This window comes from Euleptes europaea, chromosome 13 (assembly GCF_029931775.1).
Source record: "Euleptes europaea isolate rEulEur1 chromosome 13, rEulEur1.hap1, whole genome shotgun sequence".
Classification (NCBI taxonomy): domain Eukaryota; kingdom Metazoa; phylum Chordata; class Lepidosauria; order Squamata; family Sphaerodactylidae; genus Euleptes; species Euleptes europaea.
In genome coordinates, this window is record NC_079324.1 from 40,722,957 (window position 1) to 40,748,659 (window position 25,703).

General features: G+C 45.1%; 1 protein-coding gene across 2 annotated transcripts; it reads right to left on the reverse strand.

Moving 5' to 3' along the window:
- Nucleotides 1-1,834: 1,834 nt before the first annotated feature.
- Nucleotides 1,835-25,412, reverse strand: SMPD4 (sphingomyelin phosphodiesterase 4). 2 transcript variants are annotated; one of them, XM_056859554.1, is made up of 19 exons: nucleotides 25,291-25,412; nucleotides 25,054-25,140; nucleotides 24,366-24,508; nucleotides 24,195-24,270; nucleotides 22,107-22,215; nucleotides 21,127-21,179; nucleotides 19,631-19,779; nucleotides 18,679-18,811; nucleotides 17,680-17,751; nucleotides 14,450-14,539; nucleotides 11,466-11,611; nucleotides 10,608-10,698; nucleotides 7,984-8,084; nucleotides 7,240-7,403; nucleotides 6,530-6,735; nucleotides 5,374-5,607; nucleotides 4,656-4,787; nucleotides 4,100-4,228; nucleotides 1,835-2,161 (listed from the first exon to the last, which is right to left on the reverse strand). In XM_056859554.1, the coding sequence occupies exons 1-19, from the start codon at nucleotides 25,363-25,365 to the stop codon at nucleotides 1,835-1,837; spliced, it is 2,517 nt and encodes an 838-aa protein (XP_056715532.1). In that variant the 5' UTR covers nucleotides 25,366-25,412. The 2 variants fall into 2 exon arrangements, with proteins under 2 accessions (XP_056715532.1, XP_056715534.1); XM_056859556.1 differs by lacking the exon at nucleotides 14,450-14,539 and having other exon boundaries at nucleotides 25,291-25,400.
- Nucleotides 25,413-25,703: the final 291 nt, after the last annotated feature.

Consider the following 25,703-nt stretch of genomic DNA (forward strand, 5'->3'; position numbering starts at 1 on the left):
CAATGGCTGCCTTCCTTACATTATGTGGCTTGCTACTACCTCTATGACATACTAGCCCCTCTACTCATTTTCTGTACATTGGAATCATGCAGATATTCACAGTGATAAACAGTCCAAACCCTGCACAAACCCTTTTTCAGCCCACATTTCAATATGCCAGCTTGTGCATGTCCGCTGGCCCCAAAATTGCAGGAAACAGCCGATTTGTTCACACAAGTTACAAGTCCAGAATACTGTGCATATTTACATTTAATTCTATGAGGTGGAATTCTTATTTTTTAATACAAGTGCAGGCTTGCAACGAAGGAGCCAACTCCACTGAAAATATTTCCTCCACAAACTACCGTATTTTCCGGCGTACAAGACGACTGGGCGTATAAGACGACCCCTCATTTTTAGTTAAAATATAGAGTTTGGGATTGTCCCGAGTCCGCGGCCTAGGGCTGGCCCTTCGGGACTGCGCCCCAACCCCGCGGCCGCCCCCAGACCTCCTGGAGCGGCCCAACCCGAGTCCGCGGCCTGGGGCCGGCCCTCGGGACTGCGCCCCAACCCCGCGGCCACCCCTGGTCCTCCTGGGGCGGCTCAACCCCCGGGGAAACAACACCACTTACCAGGGTGGGAGAAAGAGGGGGCGGGGGCGGCCGGACGAGCTGGCAGCGCGCCAGGAGGCGGGGCTGGTGGGAGAAACAGGAGGAGGCCGGGGGCCGACCTCCCGTCATGGAAGAGTGTGTGCCGACCCGGCCCAGCCGGAGCAAATCCTGGAGGCGAGGCGGGGAGGGAGCCTCCCGGGGCAGCGGGAGCCCCACAGCCAGAGACACCGGCTGTAGCCAAGGCTCAGCCCCGGGCTCCAGCGGGAGGGTGGGAGCCCGAAGCGGCGGGACGTGGCTCTCGGGGGAGTCGGCGAGGGGAGAAGGGAGCAGGGAAGAAGAGGGGGACGGGGGCGAGAGTAAGGGCCCTCGAGAAGGGCGAGGCTAAAGGCGAGGGGAGGACTGAGCCGACGGCCCGCGGAGGACGGGGCTAAAGGATGGTTTGGAGGGGAGGGAAGCCCATAAAGACAGAAGCTGAAGCAGAGGCCGGGGAGGAAAGGGGGCATGTTGGGTGTGCTAGGCGGCAGCCAAAACACCCTGTGCCAGGAGAAGAGAGTGGCCACCCCAGCCCCGGCCAGCCAGCCAGCCTCCTGCCTGCCTTGCGCTGCCGCTGGAGCACAGCCGAGCACTTCCCTCTGTGCACCCCGGCGCGCCTGGCTCCGACTCCAAGCCGGGCAGTGAGCACCCTTGCCGGGCTCGCCTCCCCTCCCTCCTCCGGTGGACATGGACAGAGCGGAGGCAGCTCCCCAGGCAGATTCTCCAGTCTGGCTCGGAATTCAGCATCCGGCGTATAAGACGACACCCGGCGTATAAGACGACCCCCGACTTTTGAGAAGATTTTCCTGGGTTAAAAAGTAGTCTTATACACCAGAAAATACAGTAGTTAAGTTACTGAGAACTGTGCCAAAGCACCCCTTGATTGTCGTGGATGGAAAGCTACCATTTATCCTGCTCCAAAGAATTTCTCTCATTACTTTACTGAACTAGTGGTAGTTTTACAGAAATGAAGGTAAAACACTTCCATCTCCCCCCCTGCTAAAAAACATACACAATGGCCTGTATTTTTATTTAAAAGTTTATCAAAACAAATTGTACAGCTTTGTAAGTCACGAACAGCCTTCTGATTTCAAGTATTTTACTTGATTAAAAATATTTTAGGTTCTATAAGTTGGTAAAGCCATTCATCCACCGAGTCCACTCTTCTTGATTTATCAATGGGTGCAAGGGAAAATAAATTCTGCAAAACATCAAGATTGACGAGGCCTCCGCTTTTCAGTGAAGAAAGCCATCACTACTGCATAAAAAAGATATCCAATGAAAAGTAGAAAAGTACTGGTCACTGGACCAATGCAGAACCACGAAGCAATGAAGTATGTCAGAAGCAAGGAAAGGAGAGTCCTGTAGCTCGCCAGAAATCTCAGACTGACTCTTGGTTGTTGAATCTGTCCTAGCTTCTGTTTGCTCAGGGGGCTGCGTCTGGCCATCTCTACTAGGGAGGGAGTGCAAAGATGATAGCGGCAGAAGCTGCCAAGAAAGCCTTCCTTAGCACAGAGAGTATCCATTGAGCCTGCAAACTAGAGACACAAATAAGAAAAATGGAAAGTTAAGGGATGTTACTAAGAGCAATAATTAACATTACATTAAATTAGGAAGTGATGCTCCAATGTAGTGAGTAGTGACTTATCCAGTTCCAGTGCAAAAAGAGCTCATCTGTATGCAGATGAGCATTTAGGCGTAACTTGGTTATAACTTTGGCATATCTTCAAGGCAGCTGTTAAGTAATAAACTACAGATAGAGTAACAGCCTTATCTTTACCAGACAGCAGATAAATTAAATGATAATCGTGAGAACAAACAGGAAAGTGTGAAATCAATGGAGTGATAAAAGATAATTAAAGAATATAAATCACCTGAAACAACCAACTGAAAGTGACTTATCCAAGGCACATTAAATGATGAGCAAGGATTTGACCTTGTCCAAGTGAAATGGTATTACATTTATAACCAACAGCTGCTTTAGTTTTCCATATGAGGAAGTTAAGTTGATGAGGCAGCTCTAACCAGCCTGTAACAAATTTATCATCATTTGTGTGCAATGATGTTGTACCACATGGTGTTGTGTTGCCTTTGCAGCTTCCAGGAGCTGAGAAATGAACTGCATTGATTACTGAAAAATGAAAATGATTCTGGTGCCCATTTATTTGTTGACTTTAATACTGTTTGCCTATAAGCAACAACCTGGAGAAATTTAATGCATTCAGTGATTCCTGGGGGGGGGGGCGGGGGCTCAGACCCGAATCCTGTCACTGAATGTCAGTTTTCCAAATTAAGGTGAAATTATGGTAAAGAAAACAGATTGTGGATAGAGTTGTTTTCCAACACAAAATCCTTTTATTGACCAGGCATTCAAAGACATTTATCATCATAGATAAATCAAATTAAATCTAAAAGTCCAGTTTGAAACCCACTCCAGAGATCACTAGAATTTCTCATGTGCCCTGCAATAATAATTGGATAGACAATTCTTTTAAAATTAATTTTTAGCTAATGAAGCAGACTTGTTTTGTAGGTACTAGATATTCTGATAAGTATGAAGTGCTCATTAATTGTTTGATCTATTATTTTATAGGCCCTTTTAAACCACTTTGAATTTGAGGTACATGGTACATATATTTTAAAATATTTTTTAATAAAATAAAATGAAGTAGGAGAGTGAACTTAACCCCACCTGAAGCGGCCAAACTGTTGGAAGCCATCACCAGAATTCCTCTGGCGTAAAATTTTCTTGGAGCATCTGCTACACAGGTAGAAGGGCCCAGGGTTCAACTCCAAGTACCTCCAGTTACAGGGTCAGGTACCTAAGAATATTAGTACAGCCCTGCTGGATCAGACCACCGGTCCATCTAGTCCAGCATACTGTTTCACACAGCAGCCAACCAGTTGCCCTGGAGGGCCAAACAGGCCATAGAAGCGAAAGGTTTACGCTGGTGCTGTCTCCTAGTACTGGTATTCAGGTTTACTGCCTCTGTACATGAAGAGTCCCTTTAGTCACCATGGCTAGAAGCCATTTATAGAACTCTCCTCCATGAATCTGTCTAACGTTTAGACAGTCAATGGCAAACCACCCCCAAATGTCTCTTGCCTGAAAACCCTTATGGGGTCGCCACAAGTCAGCTGTGATTCGATGGGGGGAAAAAGAAAAAGAGCTCAGGTAGTAGTAGGTAATGTGAAAGAACTCTACCTAAGATACTGGAAACCCACAACCAGTGACAGTAGACATTATTGGCCTTTATAGACCAATGGTCTGATTAAGTATCAGACCACTTTATATGATGTTAAAACACTTTTGAGTGTAAAGCATGACCATTCTCAAAACATCACAAGTTAGATAAACAAGGCAGAAACGGCACACAATGTACATTTCTGCATATATACGTTAGGGAGCAAGAGAAGCAGCAGTAAGCTGAGCCAACAGGGAAAAACGAAGACAGGAGGCTTTATGCAGCACTTACTCGTCTGTTGATTGCGGAGGACAGCTGAAACAGCAGTCGCACAAGAGTGGGATTTTCATAACTTCTGATGGGCTGGAGCTCAGGATCTCCTTGATATTCCACTGGAAACCTGCGAAGTCCATTGATGATCTAGAAGAAGACACAGTTTTGAATACTTTTGGATTAGGCAGTTCTTAGAAGCACTTAAATATTAGTGCTACAAGAGACTAGGCCACAATGGGTTTTGTTAACCCTTAAGATGCCACAAGATTCTTTGACTCTGTTACTGGAGCAGACTAATATACTGAATGAATATTAGAGTCGATTCATATTTTCAGTGGATTTTGAACCTTTTTCCAAAGTTAGTCTTATGAGGTTTAAACAATTCTGTTATAGAATAAAAATGTTCACCACATGTTAGTTTCCCCAAAAATCTCCCGATAGCAACTCCCTAACCCATAAGCACTTTTGAAGAAAGGGAGGAAGATGTTTCTGCTCTGGTCATATCACACTGCTCACAAGGCTGCTGAAAAATAAACTCTTAGCTGCAAGATTAGCTAATGTGCCACCTCCTTACCTGATACCTGCCAAGTGGTGTCAGAATTAACCCATCTTCACTCTCAATGCAGTCTGGAAGCTGTTTCTTTCCATTCTCATCTTGAGCCGCTCCCCAATTCAGCATCAGTTGGCTTAGCTGAGCTTCATTCAACTGGGAAGAGTAAAACAAGAATTCTATGTAAGTACTAATGCACAAAGAGGCACAGGATCTATCATGTCATCTATAAGAAATTAACCAGTCTCCAGCCTATCACAACCACCATATTCCTTCCTGTCAGTATTTCTTAACACTATGACAGACTCTAGTAGGCTCCAAAAATAAGGTTCTACAGATAGGAACAAAGGTATCAATGGCCACTGGAATCCTGGAGATAAAGGGCAGGTTCGTGTTTCCAAGCACAACCCTTTACCTTTTCTTCCTTGTCAGTTTGAAACTTCTCACAATTCTTTTTAAGAAACAGCCAACTTTTAACCATTTCAGAAGAGCCAAAGGGGCTTCAGATGTTGGTCAATCGAGATTCAAAGCATATCTACTTGAAACCAGTTTCTTTTTAAGAGGAAGGTTCTTCTAAATGAGCAGCTACTTTCTAAAGTTATGCTTCCAATTAGTTTGCAATGGTTATGGAATGGGGGGAAAACAATGTGTTCAAAACTGTCTTCAGCATATATCTATGTACTTTATGCATTACATACTTTATTCCAAATAAAGACTCTTGTGAACAAATTCGTAATCATACCCGAAATATCTGGCATAAGTATTCCAGGGCCTTTTCCAAGTATTCATCTGTTTTCTTGATGCTGTCTTGCCCAATTTCATCCATGTCATTGCCTGTGTAGGACCCATTCAAATCAGATGGGCCAAACCAGAACCAAGAAAGGAAGGACTGGCTAGTTGTGACCTCAGTGGAGTGGTCCGATATGGATTTGGCTGTCTGCTGGGCCTGACCGATCAGCTGGGCTAGTCTTAACACCTGAAAAAAATATAGCAGAGAACGTAACTTGACAGAGCCTGAAAAATGAGGGCATTGTGGGAAGCAAGAATGCACGTTGTATGAGGGAAATGGCACTAAAAAATAAGGAGATACCCAATTCTAGATTTCTCATTTACAAATTATGTGGACTATCCAAAAAAATCCTAGAACTTTTCCACTTAGGTTATTTGCCCCAGGTTCAATGCTGTGTTACCCTGTGGTACTACCCAGGGTTTCCCCAGTTTTTCTTTACTTTGTCCCAAACCCAATTTGCTCCAATGTTTTGGGAAAGATCACAGCAAAGCCAGGATAGCTGTTGTGTAGGTCAGAAAATTTGGATTTTCCCAGTCCCTCCCCCACAGCAACCATTTTCTGTCTTCATCATTGGAGGTCTTTCTCAAAAAACTGGGGACTGACTATCATTATAGCCATCTATGTATCAGGTTCTCTCAGTCCCCAATCTTCATTTTAAGTATGTCTCTATCGCCTTTCATTGCTGACATATAAGAGGAAAAGCATACTTTTGCAATGAAAGGGGCCAGAGATCGACTTTAAAAACAATTAAACCTGGGAATTCAGTGAACCTGATACACAGATTGCTGTAACGATATAACAATATTCAATTTTTTAAAAGAACCAAAAAGGCCCTAGTGGTGCGGGGGGCAGGGGGGCCTCTGTCAAGGGACTGGGATAGGGTAACAATACAGAAACCTACCATGTAGAAGCCCCATTGCAACAAGGAATCTACACAAGCCTGTCCTTGTGTGGAAAACATCCTAGTGGCAAGATGTCTTTAGGGATTAGTATGCCAAGACTCCCAAGTTAAGCATCACATTTAATTTGACATCAGCTGCTTTGCTAAGGGACACTGCTATGTTTCTGTTCAGCTCTACAATTTCATAACAAACAGGGAGCCGCTTACGAGATTCCTGACTTCTGGTCCAAACATCTGCTTGTACTGGAAGTCTTGCCCTTCCAGGCTATAAACATGACTCTTCACTTTAAATGAAATGTCTGTGGTGGTTGGAGTTCGGGATGACAAAAAGCTCCCTCCAAAAGAGGGGCTTACAAAGAGACGGTGCTGGCGTGGAGGAACAACAAGGTCTGTTTCCAGAAACAGCTGCTCTCCTGCAAAGCAAGAAGTGAAACAGCAACATGATCACCCTCACGTTGTGGAGGGCTGTGACTATTGCAAACAAAGTTCAGACCCACACCCCAAAAAGAAAGGGCCTTTCAGGCCACTTATTGCAGCTGCAAGAAAAAAGCCATCATAATGCAGTGGATTGACTGCAGTTGATTGACTACAGTGGATTGACTACATAATGTAGATGACTACAGCCATCATAATGCAGTGGATACAGTACTGGGTTTTAAGATGGGAGCCTGTGCTTCAAATTTTTGCTTAGCTGTTCAGCATACTAGAAAATCTTGAAGAAGTGGCTCTCTCACTATGAGCCCTTGAGATACAGCAAGAAAGAAATTTAGACCAGTAACCAAACTAGTTTTCTGAACTTCCCATAGCCCTGCTAGTGGCTTCTCTGATTTCTCTGCTGCCAACACAAAAGCAATATCACACTAATGGAGAATACATGCAAAAGAGATCACGAGGAAGATTTCTGGCATATTTTTTACCTTTCTGGATCATTTCAGCAAGGTTGGGCTGAGCAAAGACCTTGGCTACTCTGAACACCATGAGGGCATTCTTAGGACTGACCAAATCTGTGCGAAGAGCTCGATTCAAGAAGCCAACGAAGAGCTTGGTATACATCAGCAGGTTCTCCTGAACAAAGGGAGCCCTTGAAAATAGAAGAAGAGAGCCATTTAGAAAGCACAATAGCAATATCACGCACTCAGTAAGAAAAACCACTTCCCTCCCCATGACAGGCTGATCTGTGGGATTCATCCCAGAACCTCTGCTAAAGATGTGCTGGAGCCTCTCCAATGATAAATTGAGATAAAACTCAGTAAGAAATCTTAACTGCTGTCCCAACTCCAGGAACAGGCAGTTCAAAGCAGGAAGAGATTCGAAGAGTCTGGAAGAACAGTGTTGAGATTCCAATCACTGATAAGTGGAACCGCTTCACTAATCCCCCTCCGCCTGCATTTTCAAGCCTGTTTGTCTGGTACAATCTTTATCAACTCGGCACCAGGCACTTTTGGTGTTTGATTTTTCTTTCCTTGTTGGCTTGGTCACAATAGTAGTACAGTTTCCAAGGCTTTTGTTCTGTGGACGCTATCTTAAAATGCAGTTTGTTATGCTATTTTAATTGTGGCTGCCGTTTTATCCATTTATTTTTTAATTATTTTATTTGGAACCAACTCTAATTTCCACTGACAAAAAGGTAGCACGTAATTTTTTTTAAAAAGAGACTATACCATTTCTCTGACACTCTGCGAGGCTGAGACTCTGCACTCAGAAGTGGTTTCTCAGGGGCATATCTCCAAGGCTGCAAATAGCTTAACCACATCTCCAGAACCTGAATAAAAAGAACAGTTAAATACTTCAATCAGTTTTTGGTTTTCTTACACTTAGACAACATAGCAACTGGATTTCCTGAAGAGTCACTTTGTAAAGATCTGTGTGAAAGAGCTGGCTTCCACTGCCCAGAGCCTTGTTGCTACAGAAGTACTCCCTTTTGCAAACCTCTCACATTGAGTTAGCTACTCAGAGAGGGTCGCCATGAGTCAGAAGCGACTTGATGGCACTTAACACACACACACACACACACACACACACACACTAAGAGAGGAGACCAGCATTATACCTCAAGAGGCCAGATTTAGTCCCAGGTGCCTCCAGTTGCTGATCCTTCCCATAAAACATATGGGAGTAATTCTCAAGCTATAGAAACTCATTTTATTTTAATTTTTTGCTGAAGCCATGCCCTCCCTCTCCTCTCTCACCAGATAGCCCCTTTCAAAATGCATGGCAGCCTGTGTACGCCCCAACCAGGCTTCAGTGGTCAAAATAATACAGAAAGGGTTTCAGCCAGTTTTAAAAAACTAGTTTAAGTAAAATGTTTGAATATCAACTGTAAAATCAGGTGTCAGAGGGTTTGACAATTCTATAGGACACAATTCATTGTTGGAAACAATCTTGCCTGCTGATGGAAGGGATGTGCTGGAGGTGGTGGAATAGGGTGAGACCTGATGTCACAATTCATAACATGTAGAGTAGGTTGGTGGGAGAAGAGCTGGCCAGGTGAGGGGAGAGGACAACAGACATTAGCCCTTTCTGGCCCTTCTTCCAGCAGAGGCAATGCTGATATCCATTATCAACAACCTGCCAGGCTGTACAATCCTACTGCTAAATGCCATGTCAGTCACAGGAAAAACAACAGCCATCCAGGATTTAATCCATGATGAGAGGACTGACCTGGCACGTATTACTAAAACTTGGCTGGGGGAGGGATTAACTTCACTTGGTGAGATATCAGCATAGGTCTGGCAGGTGGGGAGGTGAAGTCACTGTCGTCTATAATGACTGCATCCCCTTAGCACTGTGCCCCATCCAGACTTTGAGGCTATGCAATGCTGGGATTCAGAGACTGGACTGAGATGCTGTTGGTGTACCACCCATCATACTACCTTTAAAGCCTTATATAGCTTGGAACCAGCATATCTGAAGGAGTGCCTATTCCCTTATGAACCTACCTGACCGCTACTGGGAAACAGGTGGAAAGGACATTTTCCAAGCCCTGCTTTGGGTCCCCCACACCTTCTGAGATTAGGTGGGTGGCAACCCAGAAGAGCCCCGTGGCGCAGAGTGGTAAGCTGCAGTATTGCAGTCCAAGCTCTGCTCACGACCTGAGTTCGATCCCAACGGAAGTTGGTTTCAGGTAGCCGGCTCAAGGTTGACTCAGCCTTCCATCCTTCTGAGGTCGGTTAAATGAGGACCCAGCTTGCTGGGGGTAAAGGGAAGATGACTGGGGAAGGCACTGGCAAACCATCCCGCAAACAAAGTCTGCCTAGTAAACGTCGGGATGTGACGCCACCCCATGGGTCAGGAATGACCCAGTGCTTGCACAGGGGACCTTTACCTTTTGAACCCAGAAGAGGGGCTTCTTGGTCATGGCACTAAAACTCTGGAACTTTCTCCCCAGAGAGACTCATCTGTCCCCTTCTGTTGCCATCTTCCACTAGTGGGTAAAGACTTATTTTATTTAGTCTGGCATTCCCTTAGTGATCCCTCCTTCCTGCCCTAGGTTTTAAATACTGTTTTAATGTTTTTATATGAACATTTTATCTCTGATTTTAATTGTGTCTTTTTTGGCTTCAATGGTTTTTCAATGTATTTTTACTGTGTATGCTTTTAATCTCTTAGCCACCTTGGTGGCCCTGATTAGGGGAGAAAGGCAGCATATAAATTTTGTGAGTAAGTAATCAATTGGAAGGGGCTATGCACTGAAGACAAAAAGAACCTTCCTTATTGTTTAATAACTTCTAGCCAGAGGCCAACTGAAAAGGGGTGGAAAGGGGCCTGGGGAAACTTTCAGAACTACATACAAAACCTGAACTTCTGGTATTAAACTCAGAACTGCCCTTAGCTATTATTATCTATGGATCCAGTGAGGCATCTCTCTCTCATGAAATTCTTTGTATTAGAAAAAACAATTTTAAGCCTGAAGTAACTATGATGACTATTAGGATTGCATCCTGCTTGGTACCACTTTGCCAATTCCTAGTGCTGAGCTATGGTTCCTGGCAGCCAGTCAGCATATTTTCTGACTAGTGTGCTGTGGTGATCAGGAATCTAATAGCCAGGAGGCAGCACCAGCTCTATGAGAGCTCTTGTACATTTTTAGGGGGGGGAGGGGGGCACACACAGATTCCATCCTCTTCCCAAGGTGGACAGGCCCTGCCCTGCAGTTCAAATTGCCTCTGCAACAATATCTTCTCACACTGCCTGGAAAAATTTACAAGCTAGAAATCATCAGCCATAATTCTCTCCTAGGTCAAGTGTTGTGAACTTGCAACACAACATCAAACAGAGTACATACAGCTCTAAAAGAGGCATCCAGAGGCCAGTGGCCAAAGCAGTGCTGCAGAAAGACGTAGAGCTTCTGCTGAACGAACCGGGGAATCACAATCCTGTAAAGTCAACAAACATACAGAAGCCCCATAAGATAAATAATTGACAGGGAAAGAAAAAGATCTATACTTTTAATGAGGACAGGATTTGCTGCTTTTCAGAGTCAGTGAATCAGGCAACTGCGCCAGCCAGCGTTCAGAATGTGCAGTCAACAAACAGAAACTCTGTAATACAAGGGGGTTAACACAGTCCCTAGCTGTCAAACCCAATACACAAACATGGTGAATTACAACATTCACAGTGGGCAAGATCTTACCACTCCATGTGCAGAAGGTGTCTTTTCCTGGATTTCTGATCCTCAAGAAAGATCATTCCTGGGGCTTGCAGGATCTGCACAGAGGAACAGCCATACTGGGTGGGAGGCTGACGTGAAGAAAGGACAAGGAATTGAAATCACTCCTCCTTCCTCTTCTACAAGTGCAGATTCATTAAGCGGAGGGGGTAATTTCACCCCCTTGTCCCTCCTCACTTCAGAATGTTGATCCTTATAGCTGTTCCTCTACACGGATCCTGTTACTCCACAACTGATGCTTCTATCAGTTGGAAAGAGTTGCAGCAATTAAAAAAAACACCATGGGAAATGTGCCTTCCACACCCAAACTGTAGGATACTGCCCAGTATATTCAATAAAATTTCCAGTGGCTTTCAAGCACATAAAAAATTCACCAAGCTTTAGTATTAATTCAAAACTTTCTTGCCCGTTGGGGTTTTAACTCACAAACACTGCACATGGAATCATTTCTGTTCTAAGTAAGAAACAACCTACCTCTTGAATTCTGCCAAAGGGCTGGCTGTGTGCGAATGGGCTGAAGGAGAAACTGGCTCTGGCTTCAGGCTGTTGCTGAAAGCATGTAGGTGCTTCACAAGCAACCGAATCACCAACACGTGCTCCTCAGTGGGTTTAAACGACTCCTAGGTTGAAAGCACGAGGAGGAGAATGAAAGAAGTCATCTCCCTATCATGAAGGGAGAACAGTACAGAGACAGCTACAGGGCAAAGACTTAAGCAAAGAGACTCTTCAGGTTAATTCCTGACTGGCCAGTGTCAGCCAAAAGCAGAATGTGTTCATTCTCAACCTGAGAACAGGAAGATACAGAACAGCTTCCTTACAGGGGTGGTAAGGAGAGGAAGAACTCATTCTAGTAGAGCTTTGACAAGTGGCCATCATGGGCTGTCAAAAGAATTGGCCATCTACATTTTCTCAACTCAGGTCATAGTGGCCAGATGTGCCCAAAGGACCCAGTGAGCAAGGCGACTGCAGAATGTGTAAGTGGATAACGATCTTTGTGAAGCGATCCTTCTGTCAGGCATAAACATCCAGGACCAACAGGGCTTGGTCTGCAGCTTTCTGAGCAATGGAGATCACAACAGCTTGTATTAGGAGACTGCTCTGGCCTCCATTGTTTCAAGCAACAAACCCAGCCAGGGAGCTATCAGCCAAGACAGACCAAAATAAATGCCGCAACATGTTCTGTGCAGTGTACCCACATTCTATCTTCTGCAGTTACGCAATTATGAAAAACTTGCAGAATTTCCTATTTTGGATCATTTATTGTGGATTCGACCATTGGGGTTTTCAGAATTGAAATATTTTTTGTGGGGGGATGGGGGTTGAAACAAGGGGATGAAAGAGGAGTGGATTCACATGATACTCGTAAATAGCATTTGCAAGTGGGACATCTGTAAATTGAGAGGAATACAATTTAGACTAAAAGAACTGCCACAGTACAGCAGCTGTCAAGCACACAAGTAGTTTTATAAGCAGATGGATATTTTTAATAACTAGCAAAGATGTAAACTTCTAGAATGACCTCCCTGGAACAGTAGTGGGGGGGAATGCCTTACTGATCTTTACAATACAGAAAAGGGTCAACTAGTTTTAACCAGCTGGGGCTTGTGAACTTCAACAAGTTTTTTTCCAGTTTTCTAAAACCAGAGCAGCAGAGATTCCTACAGTTCATCACAGCACACTGAGGTTGTGCATGTGGAGCGGGGTGAATACTTCAAGGAAGCTGTTACAGACCTTTGGGAGGGATGGTAGACAGGTATGCCTTGTGCTCTTCTTGTGGCTGGGATTCTTGGCCTCCCTTGTAACCTACTGCATAACTCACTTGCTTGAGCCATATGTTCTGCTTTACTAAATTCTTCCTTAAGGCATGCAGGAACCTAATTTATTTCTCTTCTCTGCTTGGGACCAACAAGCCCCCTTCACAGAAGGCTCTCTTTTGCATCCTAAAGACCGAGCTTTTTCAGTGGTGGTGTTTTACTTTTGAAATGCTTTCCCCCTTAAGGCTCACATAGCCCCTTACCATGCTTTCCTGTAGATGCCAGACCAAAACATCTCTATTTACCCAGGCATTTAAGTGAAGGGTACATCTTTTTAAAGTGTTTCTATGGTCTGCTAGTATGAAGATTGTTTCATGAATTTTATTTCAGGCTGTTCAATATTTGTTTCATGCTTTTTTATGCACTGGCTTATTTTGTTGTACACTTTTAATTGTGAGTTGCCAGCAGATCTCCAGAGAGGAGGCATATAAATTTTCAAATTGAATAAATTAATGCAGAGGATCCTGTTTTGGGGCAATGGTTGAGGCTACAGTGGCTCAACCTCTAGGTAAATAATATCTTCACATATTAAAGCTCTGTCAGCAGAAAGCTGCTGTTTTCTTTTTCAAGACAGCCAAGGTATCATGAATGAACTGAACACAAGCAATCATTATGAAATGAAGACTCAAGGAGGAAGAGCTGCAGGGATACAGCAAACCCAAAAGGAATGATCGGGCAGGCACGTTTTTTGCACAATCTGCAAATGTGCAACCACACAGGAATCACTTCAAGCTCCTCACAGATTACCGTTCCCTGGGAGTGATTATTAGCAATCTCTTTAATTGAGACAGGAGATGTGCCACCGTCAATTCCCTATTTCAAGCAAAAAAATTTAAACAGCAGCACAAATACATAAACTTGCTAGGGAACACCTGAGGTAATGGGGCATTGTAAGCCCCTTACAAAGAAGTGTAAAGTAGGCCCACTGTTCTTTATAACCAACACTAATTCTCTCTTAGCACCCCAAATTCTGGGCAGTTGTCAATGGATACATTTTAGGGGTTTCGGTGCTTGATCTGTCAGGATTCTATGTATAAACAAGGTCGCATTTGATTGTATTCGACTCTTCAGCTAGGAACAGGAGCATCACCCAGTCACCCCCAGCACTGGAGAAGGCTCAGAGGCACTGGCACAGGCTGAAGGGTCTTATGGAGTTTTGATTTGGGGAGAGGGAGAAGCAGGAGTATTAGTGGTTGCCTAGCAACTACATTATATATTCTTCCACCTCTACCCCAGTTTCTGGGTTTAGGAGCATAACAGATCATTGCTCCATCTGTGGGGGAGGTGAGTGGCCCTGAGCAAGCCATGTATAACCATGAGGACGGAGACAGGAGAGAGCACCAACTTAAATCTCACCCCCAAGGGAAGTACCACAATCAGAGGTATCTGAAGGTCCAGAGTTGGCTTCTGCTCTCCAGCTTCTTTTGTTCCTTTAGCAGCAAGATGGGTAAATTCAGGTGACTAAATCAACTCGCTGGCACAAACTGGCCTCACCCAGTGGCAGAGACACTAATTGTCCAGCGCAGCTTGGCACCTATACCTACTGGGTTGTACTTTTTCTCACTTGTGCCTACACCACACTTTGCAGACTGTATGAAGGAACGAGGGGGTTAAAAATGAAAAGAAAAGAAAAGATGGAAATACTTGATATGTATGGAGGGCCTGGTAGCTGGATTGGGCAGGACTACTGTGGTGAATACTGGACATACTGAGCCGGTAGTGCAGAACCTCCAGCTGAGAGACAACAAGAGGGAAAGAGAGGGGGAAGAGGAGAAAACGAAAAACAGAAAGAAAAAGGAAAACAGCAGTGAGAATGAGCCCAGGAAGAAGGGATGGAGAGAAAAACAAAACAAACAGAAGAGTCACAAATACAACTGATGACAACATTTCACAACAGCAGCAGCTGTGGCCAAGTACCCTCTTCTCCACAATCAGAAAACCCCGTCTCTGGGCTCAAAGCAGCACAAATCAAACTGTCCATTCCGTATGCAAATTCTTAAAACATTCTTAAAAGCCTTCGACAATATTCTTAAAAGCCTTCAGTGTTTTGTGGAATTTGGATAACTTTCAGGGAACCAGCAGAGCAAGCTAATAAAGGCAGGCTTGGGAAAGTGATGGGACAGAGAAAACAACTTGGGACTGTTTATACTATGGTCCAAGAGATGCTCCCCAGCATCCATTGCAAGACATCCTGGGTGTGCATCTCCAATTGCACTGAAACAGCTTGGGCCGGCTCAAATCTTGGAAAGGGTAATACAAGCAAATGCAAGGAAGTTCTCCACTCCACCCACCAATGGGGAATGCAAAAGATAAAGTACAGCACTGACACATATGCAGCAACCTCACTAGTGCTGCTGTAACAAAGTCTTATCAAAGTGAAGTCTGTGTGTTTTATCCACAGGAATTGCAGAACATAGCCTGTACAACTTGCGAGTTTGATTTTTACAATTTTTATGAAAATCATCATGGAAAACTAATCTAAACTCACAAACTAACAGAGGCCCTCAGAGCTGAACAAGTTACTCAACACTGGTCAAGGATAAAGAGAGTACTGCTGCCACTGCAACACAAAGAAAGCCTGCACATAAAAGGGTACATCTCCAAGAACCCCTACTTTCATTTAGTAAAGCCAAACCTAGAAGGCTGAACTACAGGCCTGTTTTTCTTCCTGGACCTCTAGTTGTGGACTTTTCACTTGAGAACACAGAACAAGTGAATGTGGATGTAAAATCCCTTACAAAGTAAAGATGTGTGATCCAAACAATATACAAGACAGCAGATTCTACACACCTAACCAGCCCCTTCACACAGACGCACCACAAGAACAGCTGGGAACAAGAACAGGATGGCAGGCAAGCACAATGAATGGGGAGAGAGGTTGTCAGTTTTGTTGTAACCAATCACTACAAACTAAGCACACACACCATAAATGTACGTATTAGAGACATTATGAAGAATAAAATAATTGTAAGTGCAAGTGCAAGATGATCACCAGGACAGGAAGTAGGTTTTTAAAAGCCTCTTCTCTGTACCCATAACATGCAAAACAGTCATTTAAGTAACATGTTTAACAGAGTAAGATAATAGGAAACCAGTCTGAGCATTTGTGTGCCAGGAACAGCCAGACAGCAATCCACTAATAGTGTTCTTTGGAGCTATCATGAAATGGTCAATATCTTCAATTGTACTGGAGCTAAGCATTAGGTGAATTCCAATTTGTGATCATCTATCTAACATGTCAAACTGCAGTGTTTAAATGTTTGGTCTTAGTAAGGAAAGTGTAAGTTCATGAAAATATATATTTGAGATATTGTGGGGAGAAATAGGTGGTTTTAATTACTTCCATACATAAGGATCTTTGACTTAGAACTCTCTTGAGTATTGACTTTGCAGCCTGACTAAACAGAAAAAGTTTCCATGGAGAGGCCGTAATCTGTAAAATAGTTCTCACATTTTTTGAGTCAACCACTCAATCCAATGTCCATTATGACCATGGTACAGAAACCACTTTCTACTTGTTGGTTCTCCTGGCCCTCTCAATGGTTGATACTATGGAATCCTCCTGGGCCACCTGGATGATATGGGCCTATACTATGGTGGTTTCCATTTTTTTGGAAGGCATCCCCCAGAAGGTGTTGCTCGGGGATTTCTCTTGGGTCCTTTGATCTATGGAGTCTCCTCAAGGTTTCATCATATTCCTCATGCTTAAAAGTGACATGAAAGCTCTGGGAAAAACTGTCTGGAGATTTGGAGCACTGTGTAATCAACAGGCAGAAGATAAAACTCTCTCTCACCTTTCCATCTGGATCTAGGGAAGCAGTGGAAATACTGAACCAGTCCTTGGAAGCCATGAAAGACTGTATGTGAGTAAACTGACATCCAGACAAGATGGAAGCGCTGTGGACTGGTAACAGGGCTGATGCATAAATAGGTGTAAGCCTATTCCACCCCTGAAGGGGTGGGTACACATAGGTTAGGAGTGCCCCTTGCTACTCATGGAGAGGCAGATGGCAGGTTACTAGGAACACCTTTTTCCAGCCTAGGCTGGTTCACCAACCACAACTGTTCCTGAAGAAGGCTAATTTAGCCAGTCACACATTCCTTAGCAGCACACAGATTACACTAGTGCAGCATGTTCTATGTGGGGCTGCCCATGAAAATGGTTTGGAAGCATCAGCTAGTACAAAATTCAAAAGCCAGAGTCCTCAATGGAGCTACCTGATTCCTCCACACACACACTGTTGCAGTGCCTCATACTCTGTTCTTAACGCCCCAAGAGCAGATTACTTAGGGAACGGGGAGATATGAAAAAATCACTCCACTACCTTTTCCCATAAACTTTTTGATGGATCCAGCCCATTGTATGATGCAGAGCTGTGAGGTATGCAAGATTTTTCCTCTTTACATGTAATTCAAATAAGTTCCTAAGACCTTTCCAGGTGTTGCACCATTCACAATGCTGAGGGCAGAATCAGGACTCCTTGTGTTAAGTCCTCTTCGCTAACTTAAAAGCAAAACTCTAACTCTGAAAAAGCTCAGAGCTATTTGAACTAAGAAATTTATCATGTGATAAAGTTACCAACCAATATATGATAAACTTACCAACCAACAGATCACTATATAGGAAACACTTTCAAACAGTTGCAATAAGACAAATCAGCTTGTGCCACTGGTAAATGATCCAGATAATAGGACACTACAGAGACTATGAGACACTTGTGTGTTTCAGGTAGTCATCAAGGTGCAGAAGTTCTGACATTCAATGAAACTAGTTCTGTACTGTTCATCCCACTCAAAAAGCAGAATTCTTTGCCACCCCGAAGTATGAGGCCAGCAAGCAGAAGAAACTCAAAAATGAAGAACATCCCCATTACCTTGATGTGAGGAGACTGCATTTTCTGGTACATGTCCAGGGAGTAATGATGAAGCCACATTTCAACAAAGATCTGGGAAGAGAAATACTTTCGTCAGCTGGCAGAAGTGATGGGAAAGACCCAGACCCAGGCAGTCACAGGTGCCTTTGGGGCAATCACTGTTCTTTGGCTGGACTAAACTTTGTGGGTGCTTTGCTGAATCACAGTCATGTTCTAGAAATTAGATTACTGAACTAAAACTACGAAGACCAGGTATGGAGCTAGAGATCATACAGCTCAGGGACATTTGTAATATAAGAAATATTTATATATTATCACAAAACATTCATAAATTATTATATTAATGTGTTTTCTAACGTAAAAATCAGAAACAAAATGTGAAAAAGCTAGGCCTTGCCTTTTACAGGATTTACAAGTTTTAGAGTAGTGCCTGACATGGTAGAGAAAGGTGCACAAGAACAGTTTTGGTAGGGGAGGCACAGAGGACAGGGTGTTAAACCATATGCTGAAATTCCACAAACCCTTTTTATTTCAGGGAGGGGACATGCAGTGGTACACCATCCGTTTTGCATGCAGAAATTTTTATGTTCAATTCCTGGCATCTCCAGTTAAAAGTATGAGGTTGTAAATTACATGAAAGTCCTCTACTCAAGATCCCAGAGAGCTGCTGCCACTCAGAGTGAACCACACTGACATTGACAGACCAGTAATCTGATTCAGTATAAGGCAGCTTCCTGTGTTTATATGTATGTTCTTCAGCCACTTGAAAACATATGCAAATTATTTTGTTACAAGTTTTGCTCTGTATCTGTGAATACTGGATTTTTAAAAGACATGTTTTTTCTAGCTGTCTATGTCCATAACTGCCTGGGCACAATGCCATTATGAAACACTCAGTGTTGCAAAGATAGCTGTTTCCTATTCTGCTAACCCTGCTCAACATCCTAGGACAATTAATTGTTCAAGTTACAAGATGCAACATTGCAATAGCAGACATACCTGAAGCAAGGTTTCTGATCTCCAGATCTCTTGGGAAGCAGGGTCTGCATTCACTGAAGGCTGATGAGCAACATGCCTTTTCAGAAGGCTTGTGGGATGCATCCCATAGGAGGTGAAAGGCATCGCAGGAGATCTTGAAGGAGAGACGGAAATTAAGTATGAAGGGATCTCTGAAAGATTAATCCTAGTGAGATGACCATCATAGTTTGGAGTTCAAAGCATTGCATGAACAAACGAACAGGATCTTACACCTAGTTCACCATTGTGAACCCAAAGCCCGAAGACCCAGAGCAAGTAGAAGCAGGCCCATAAATTGTACAATAACCCAGAAACTTATTTCGTAAATCAAAATTTGTATCGCTTATACAAATGCTTTAATTATTCTTGAATAAGCAACCAATGGTAAAAAGCTAGGGAGTGCCATTTGTATAGTACAGCTCATTTTGACCTCTCATGATCCTATCTCAGGGGAAACAGCTGGGGCCATATTTACATCATCTTGTTGGCACATGCTATTTTACCACCCACCATCCCATCTATAGTAGTTAGGAAAGGAGAAGTCATTAAAAGCATTCCCATCATAAGACTGCTCACAAAGACACAAAACCCAATTGTCGACATCTGGCAGATATTAGAACAGGGAACTCCTTAAACATCTGGCTAGAGGACTGCTGAGCAAAATCTAAAGAGCTCAGCAGTTCACTTTCAAAAGATTTCTCAGATTGCATTGTTTTTCAGAAAACAAGACTTTATTACATATAAATTTTAACAGCCGTTAGCCAAGGCTAACTTTGCACAGCAAGCCAGCAAATTCCAACAAATTGCTTTCCCTTTTATTTCTTAGTCTATCCCTCGTGGAACAACTGCATTTACTATATGATCCACATAGTGAAGACAAGGAAGTCAACCATGGACATCATTTTCCTGCAGTTTGTAGCTGCAATATACTCACCTTGGAGCAGGTGATGGGACACCCCCAGGATCAGTGGAAGGAGGTGGAAGGACACTTCCTTCTGTGGGCAGGAACCACTTCAAGTACCTGTCCACTAGAATAAAGTAAGCACTGTTTGAAGTGCTTACATGACAGGTAGTGGGGATGTTCTAGAACATACACAGAATATCCAGAGCTGAATTATGTCAACTCCGTTCCACAACCAGTTCTCTTGCGGCGATTCATTAAATGCTACAAGTTGATCTTGAAACCTGAGACATGCAGTTTGCTTTCTACTACTGAGTTAGTAAAATAACATCTGCTGGTAAGCAGAGGATCAAAAGCCATGTGCTCACTAATAGCAAATGAGCAAATGACCGCAGATGGGGGCTCACATAATTCCTCTATACTAAAACATTTGCTGCATATAGAAAACAGATTACCAGGCAGAGAGCTCAGCAGCAACCCTTTCCCCTACTTTGCTACTTTTCTATGTGCAAAGTTGTTTTTTTAATTAGACAGCATTTTCTGACACCCCCCTCCTGGAGCCTAAAACAGTATAGCCCAGACACTCTTTTTCTACCTCATCAGATATTTTGGAGAACAGGAATTATTGGGAAGGCTTGTTCTCTTTGGTAGATGAAAGGTATCCTAGCTGGGTTACTCCTCCCACTTGTTCTACAACTGACATGCCCTTCAGTAGGCAGAGGGCCTTTCCAGTTATAGGAAGCAATACAGCACCAAGTATGGAAAGTGCTGTTATTCTGGTATGAACAGATAGGTGTGGGACAAGCAAGGGAGATGCAGACCTGTATCCACTTGCCTATGGTGGATTATTTGTTTTGTTTTTTTGCCCAATGAGGCTGGATGGAAAGAGACAGACTGTCCATTCTGAAGAAATCAGTCGTGTGCTTGATGTAAAGTAGAATGCTGAAAGAGGTCTAATAGAGATATATAACAATCGAATCAAGAAACTGCAGTGTAGGACTGGAGTTATTTTATTAAAAAACCCTGACACAGCAGACCACACAGGACTAGAATTTGGGAGGGTTCTTCTACCAGTATGAATGAACTTTCAGCTTCATTTGTATGGTTTTACCCATGAAGCAAGTAGGTGTAATAAGCTGGCTAGGATACCTCATTCACCAATGAACCAGCCTTTAGACCCCCCAAAACCTTCCTTCTTAAGACAGGATCAGTCTCTCACTTGGTGATACCTCCCACCTCACCCCATTGGAAGAACTACCCCCACGTGGGTGCCAGAAGCAGTGCAACGATTTTAAGCAAAATGCTAAAACATTAACACACTTTAGTGCCAAAAACAAGTGGACCAAATTATTCTAAGCGTTTCAATACAGTATTTACACAACAGCTTTTCACTACCATTTATCATAGCAGAATGGGAGCTGCAAGCAAGGTGCCATCGGCAAGAGCCACAAGACTGCAGCTCCTTCTCTTTTCATTTCCAGTGTGAACAGGAGGTGGGGTACTGAAGAAAGAAGATGTACAATATTTACCCTCTGTGTGATAAGGCTTATTGCAAAATAGAACATACAGTATTCAAATGGATCTGGTGGCACAGGGTCAAGGATAAAGAGCAACTGAAAATATGGAGGACTACAAACAAACAAACCATGCTGTACACAGTAGTGTCAATACAAGTGGATATTTTGTTCAGTTCTCAGGCATTTTTGCAGTCTGACTTTTTTCATTAGCATGGCCAAGTACTCAGTGCTGCCATAAAGGAAAATCCAGTTGTCACTTTGAAGTCTAACTCAGGGTGGCTCTAACCACAAATGGGATTTATTGTCTGAAACTAACTGGCTAGAACAGGAGAGTGAAACTTTTGCCAGAGCTCGTTATTTAGAGCTAGCATGTGATGGCCTACAAGTCCTCTTCCCTAACCCTAGGTTTCTATTTATTATTATTATTTTATTAGATTTATACCCCGCTCTCTTTCCCAGCCAAGGCTGGGCTCATGCATGTGGGTTGTTGCTACAAGCTCCCCACACATGCAGTGGAATATACGGCACAACAACATTCAGCTTGCTCCCCACTTATCTGTATCCTGCAAGCCATAGATTTTCTATGCCATTTGGCCCAACTCATTAACATGTGGGCAGCCGCTGGAGGTGCAACCTGTGCATTTTTATCACTCCCCACATAGATGCTATCACAGCACTCACATAACTAGCAGCACTAATCTCAACTACAACTAGCTTGATAATACATCCAAGAACATGCCCAGATAATGTAGCAATTTGTTATGGTAAGCACTTCAAGTGGAAACCTACTTCCACCCCTCACACACCAGCATGTCTTTGCTGAACCCAGGTCCTCACCAAAGGGACCCAGAAGCACAGGAATGAACAGGTGAGTCAGATCTTCATCATTCCACTGTCTGCCTTGCATGCATCGCCAAATGTTCTCCCTCCCGTCATATTACCAATGTAGAAATTTTACAAACAGCCCGTCTTATACATTGTCCAAAGGATACTAAGGGCCAAGTTTAAACCCAGGCCTCCAGATGAAGGAAACCGAACTTTGTTATGGTACAGAGAACATTCAGGTAAAATCCGCTCTTGTATTGAAACTTTCACTGGGCCCTGAAAAGACAGGTGAGACACCACTTCCCATAAACTATATTATTAAAACCTTTACACGCACACAAAAAAGGATTTAAGTTGCATATTTGTGTTTAAATTCTAGACAGCACAAAATCAGTAAAAGAACTACAAGTTGAGGATTTTTAAGGCCTTATGTGAGGAGGAGGATAAACAGTGAGGGGAGACTCCTCTACCAAAAAGGCTGTCATCTTCTCCTTCCACTGTATAGTACAACGGCTTGAGTTTGAACTGCCCTTCCCCATAATTGCACTGGAGGTTTGGGATAAGCTGCACTACAAGCTACGCAAACAAGCATGTGACCCCCTCCCAGTTCAATTTCCTCCCAAATTGTCCCAAGAAACACGGACAGGAAAGGAGGGGTTAACCTGTCCCCATGCTGGACTGCTCTTCTATAGTGCGCATGTTCAGGACCAAATGAATAACTTGCTGTGAAACCAACCTAAACCCTCCAATACCACACAAGAAGGGAGATTTTAAAACCCAGACTCGGCTATTGTAGCATAGAGCACCCCCAATTCCCCTCCCTGTTAGGTCCCACTTCCTTTTCTATAGCCCAAGGATGGGGAACGTCTGGCCCGGGGGCCGTATGTGGCCCCCGAGGACATTTTCAGTGGCCCTCAGGAGCTCCAGGGCCCAGTTGCACAGTGCGGCCCTCCCCGAGGGTGTTCCTGGGGCCGCGGCGCCCTTTGGACCTCCTCTCGTCGACAATTGATTGGCGAGAGGGGGGAGGGACGCTTCCCCCAAGGCTGCCCCCTACAGTTGCGGCATGCAAGAACGCCGCAGCACACTGTAAGCCCCTCTCGCCGCCTGTCAAGCGGCGAGGGGGGGGGGAGAGGCTGGTGGCTCGCGGCAGCGGAACATGCAAGTGGCAGCCGATCGGGCTTGGAGGGCCTTTTGTGGACTCTGGGTAGGGGGGTGGGAGGAGGTGGAGGCTGGGGCCCGGTTGCGTGGGGCCAGCGTGTGCGGGTGTGTGTGTGTGTGGGAAAGGCTTTTCTCTCCTCTTTTTCTGTCACTCTTTCTCCCCCTCGTCTCTTTGCCTGTCTCCTTCCGTCCTTTTCTCCCCCTCTGTTTCTCTGTTTTCCTCCCTTCCTCCCCTTAGGATCGGCTGCGGGCTGTGCCCCCCCCCCCGGAGCCTTGTTTGCTCGGGGATCACCGTTGGCTGCCCTTCCACCTGGGAGGGGGAGGGAGGGGGACCAGGGGTGCCCTCCAGGCCTTCTCTGCGTGGCCTCCCCTGTGGTTGCCAACCTCCAGGTGGTGTCTGGAGACCTGGCAACCCTAGCCTCTCCCCCCCACACGCTGGGAGATCTACACCTGGTTATGGCCCCCGAATGATGTTATAAATGAGCAAATGGCCCTTGGCAGGAAAAAGGTTCCCCACCCCTGCTATAGCCTAATGGCTTGCCCAGCATACAGTGCTATCACATTTATGCCTTCATACTATCTTAATTCTTTGAAACCTCAATGCAAATATAAGCCCTTAGTTGTCTAATTTGAGGTACCAGATAATATTTTTTGATTGGGGGCTCTCCATGAGTAGGTTGAACCCCTTAATCCATGTGTGACTGTTTTGCTAACCTACTAATCGGCAGTTGGCAGCATTGGTGGTAGAAAGTGCTGTCTAGTCACAGCCGACTTATGGCGACCCAGTAGAGTTTTCAAGGCAAGAACTGTTCAGAGGTGATTTGCCATTCCTTGCCTCTGTGGGCTGGGAGAATTCTGAGAGAACTATGACTGGCCCAAAGCCACCCAGCAGGCTTCAGGTAGAGAAGCGGGGAATCAAACTCGGTTCTCCATATTAGAGTCCTCCACTCTCACATACTACACCATGCTGACAGCATTACCTTAGCAAATTCATCTGTCAACTGTCTACACTAACTGTAAAAGATCAGAAGATTTAGAACTGTATTTTTATCCTCCGTTGTCAATACTTGAGTGATCACTCTTTGCCCAATAGTTACCGGAAGATAAGACACAGGGAAATCATATCTGTACTCTTCAGCCTGGAGCTTGTAAACCAGCTTCATCATTGGGCCACTGCAGAAAAAAAGCAGTAAAAGAGAAAACAAGAAACATCACACTGGGAAAAAGGAGCATTTGAAAGCAACCTCATCTATAATGATGAAACTCACCCAGGATCAAGAAACTCAAGGGCAACGTCATACTCAGTAGGGTTTGTTCTTCCTTGTAAAAAACGAAGGTTCCAACCTAGAATTACGCCATCCAAGCTGCCAAAGATGTTCTCCACCAACCAGGGGAAGATGGCATGCAGTTCCTTTAAAAAGAGGGGTAAATTAGGGGGAAAGGATCAATGAAGAAATCAGTGCTGCTTCTGACGATTGCCAGAGAGTTCCAAACAGTATACTGCCCCTTGGAAACTCAGCTGTCCCCACTATTATCTTCTTCCTGAAGGCACAGCACCAGCCGCCAACGGAGGACCCAGAAAGCCGCAGCATTGTGCACTGGAAGGCGGGGCAGCTCTAAGGGGCCAAAATTGCAGTGGGGCGATCACGGGGGAGGAGTCTGTGAAGCTGGTCAAGTCACGTGATTTGCTTCTGAGCGATGTTTGGCTTGGAACTTGAAACGTGAAGTGGAGGCAAGAGTGGGTCTTGTCCAGGGGGCACGGGGGTGCCCCTCACCACCTGTGCCCGGCAGCCCACCCGTGCATAGGGGGAGCTCGCGTGCCCGGGTTCCCACGAGAGTTTGCGAAGCCCATCCCGAGCCCCGCCTCGGCCCTGGCGCAACGAAGGCTGAAGCCCCTCCCCCGAGGGGAGGCCCACGGACGGTGGCCGCAAAGGCCGCCCACCCAGGACAGCTCACCTTCGCGGGGAACTCTTCGATGACGGCGGCCAGATCGTCGCATCGCTGCTCAAAGGGCTTGTTCAAGCAATCCGCCTTCAAGCTGGCCTGTTGCGAAAGCGGCGAAACCAACGTCAACTAGGCCAGCCCAAAGCGCCGGGGGCCCTGCCAGCGACCCCAGGGGGAAACCCCGCCCCCGGTCTGTGCCCCTTCCTCGGTCGCAGCGGGAGCTGTGGCGCGTCCCCGTCTCAGGCTTACCAGGAGGTAACTGGGAGGCGGCAGGTGGGCAGAGGCCGCCTCAACGTTCCGGCAACGGCCAAACGGCGACGTCATGGCAGCGGAGAGCGCGGGGCCTCGCGCCGGACCCCGCGGCGTAGGGAAGTGGGCGTGGCTTGGAGGCTGTGGGTGGGGCTTCGCGTCTCGTTTTTGAGCGGGCGAAACGCGCCCCTTGGTTCTCCGCCCCCTCTCTCCCGAGAGTTCGGTACGCGAGGTAGCGTCACGACGAGGGGCGTGGTCTAAAGGCACGTGACGCAGCTGCCCGGTTAAGGCGTCTCGTCAGGACGGCCGTTGGGGTTGAAAGCACACAGCTCTTGGTTGTGGAAAGCGCGGCGCTCTAGTTCGGAGCCGCTGCGCATGCGTCGTAGTGCTGAGCAGCAGGGGTTTGTAAAGAT

Bases quoted from the DNA above. Each gene is read 5' to 3' on its own strand.
- SMPD4 (XM_056859554.1), bottom strand. From the start codon at position 25,365: ATGACGTCGCCGTTTGGCCGTTGCCGGAACGTTGAGGCGGCCTCTGCC. The intron at 22,216-24,194 runs GTAACTATTGGG...CTGTCTTTTCAG, and splicing joins TCCCTGTGTCTTATCTTCCG to GGCCCAGTGAAAGTTTCAAT. The intron at 14,540-17,679 runs GTAATGGGGATG...GTTGTCTCTCAG, and splicing joins TGCAGTCTCCTCACATCAAG to CTGGAGGTTCTGCACTACCG.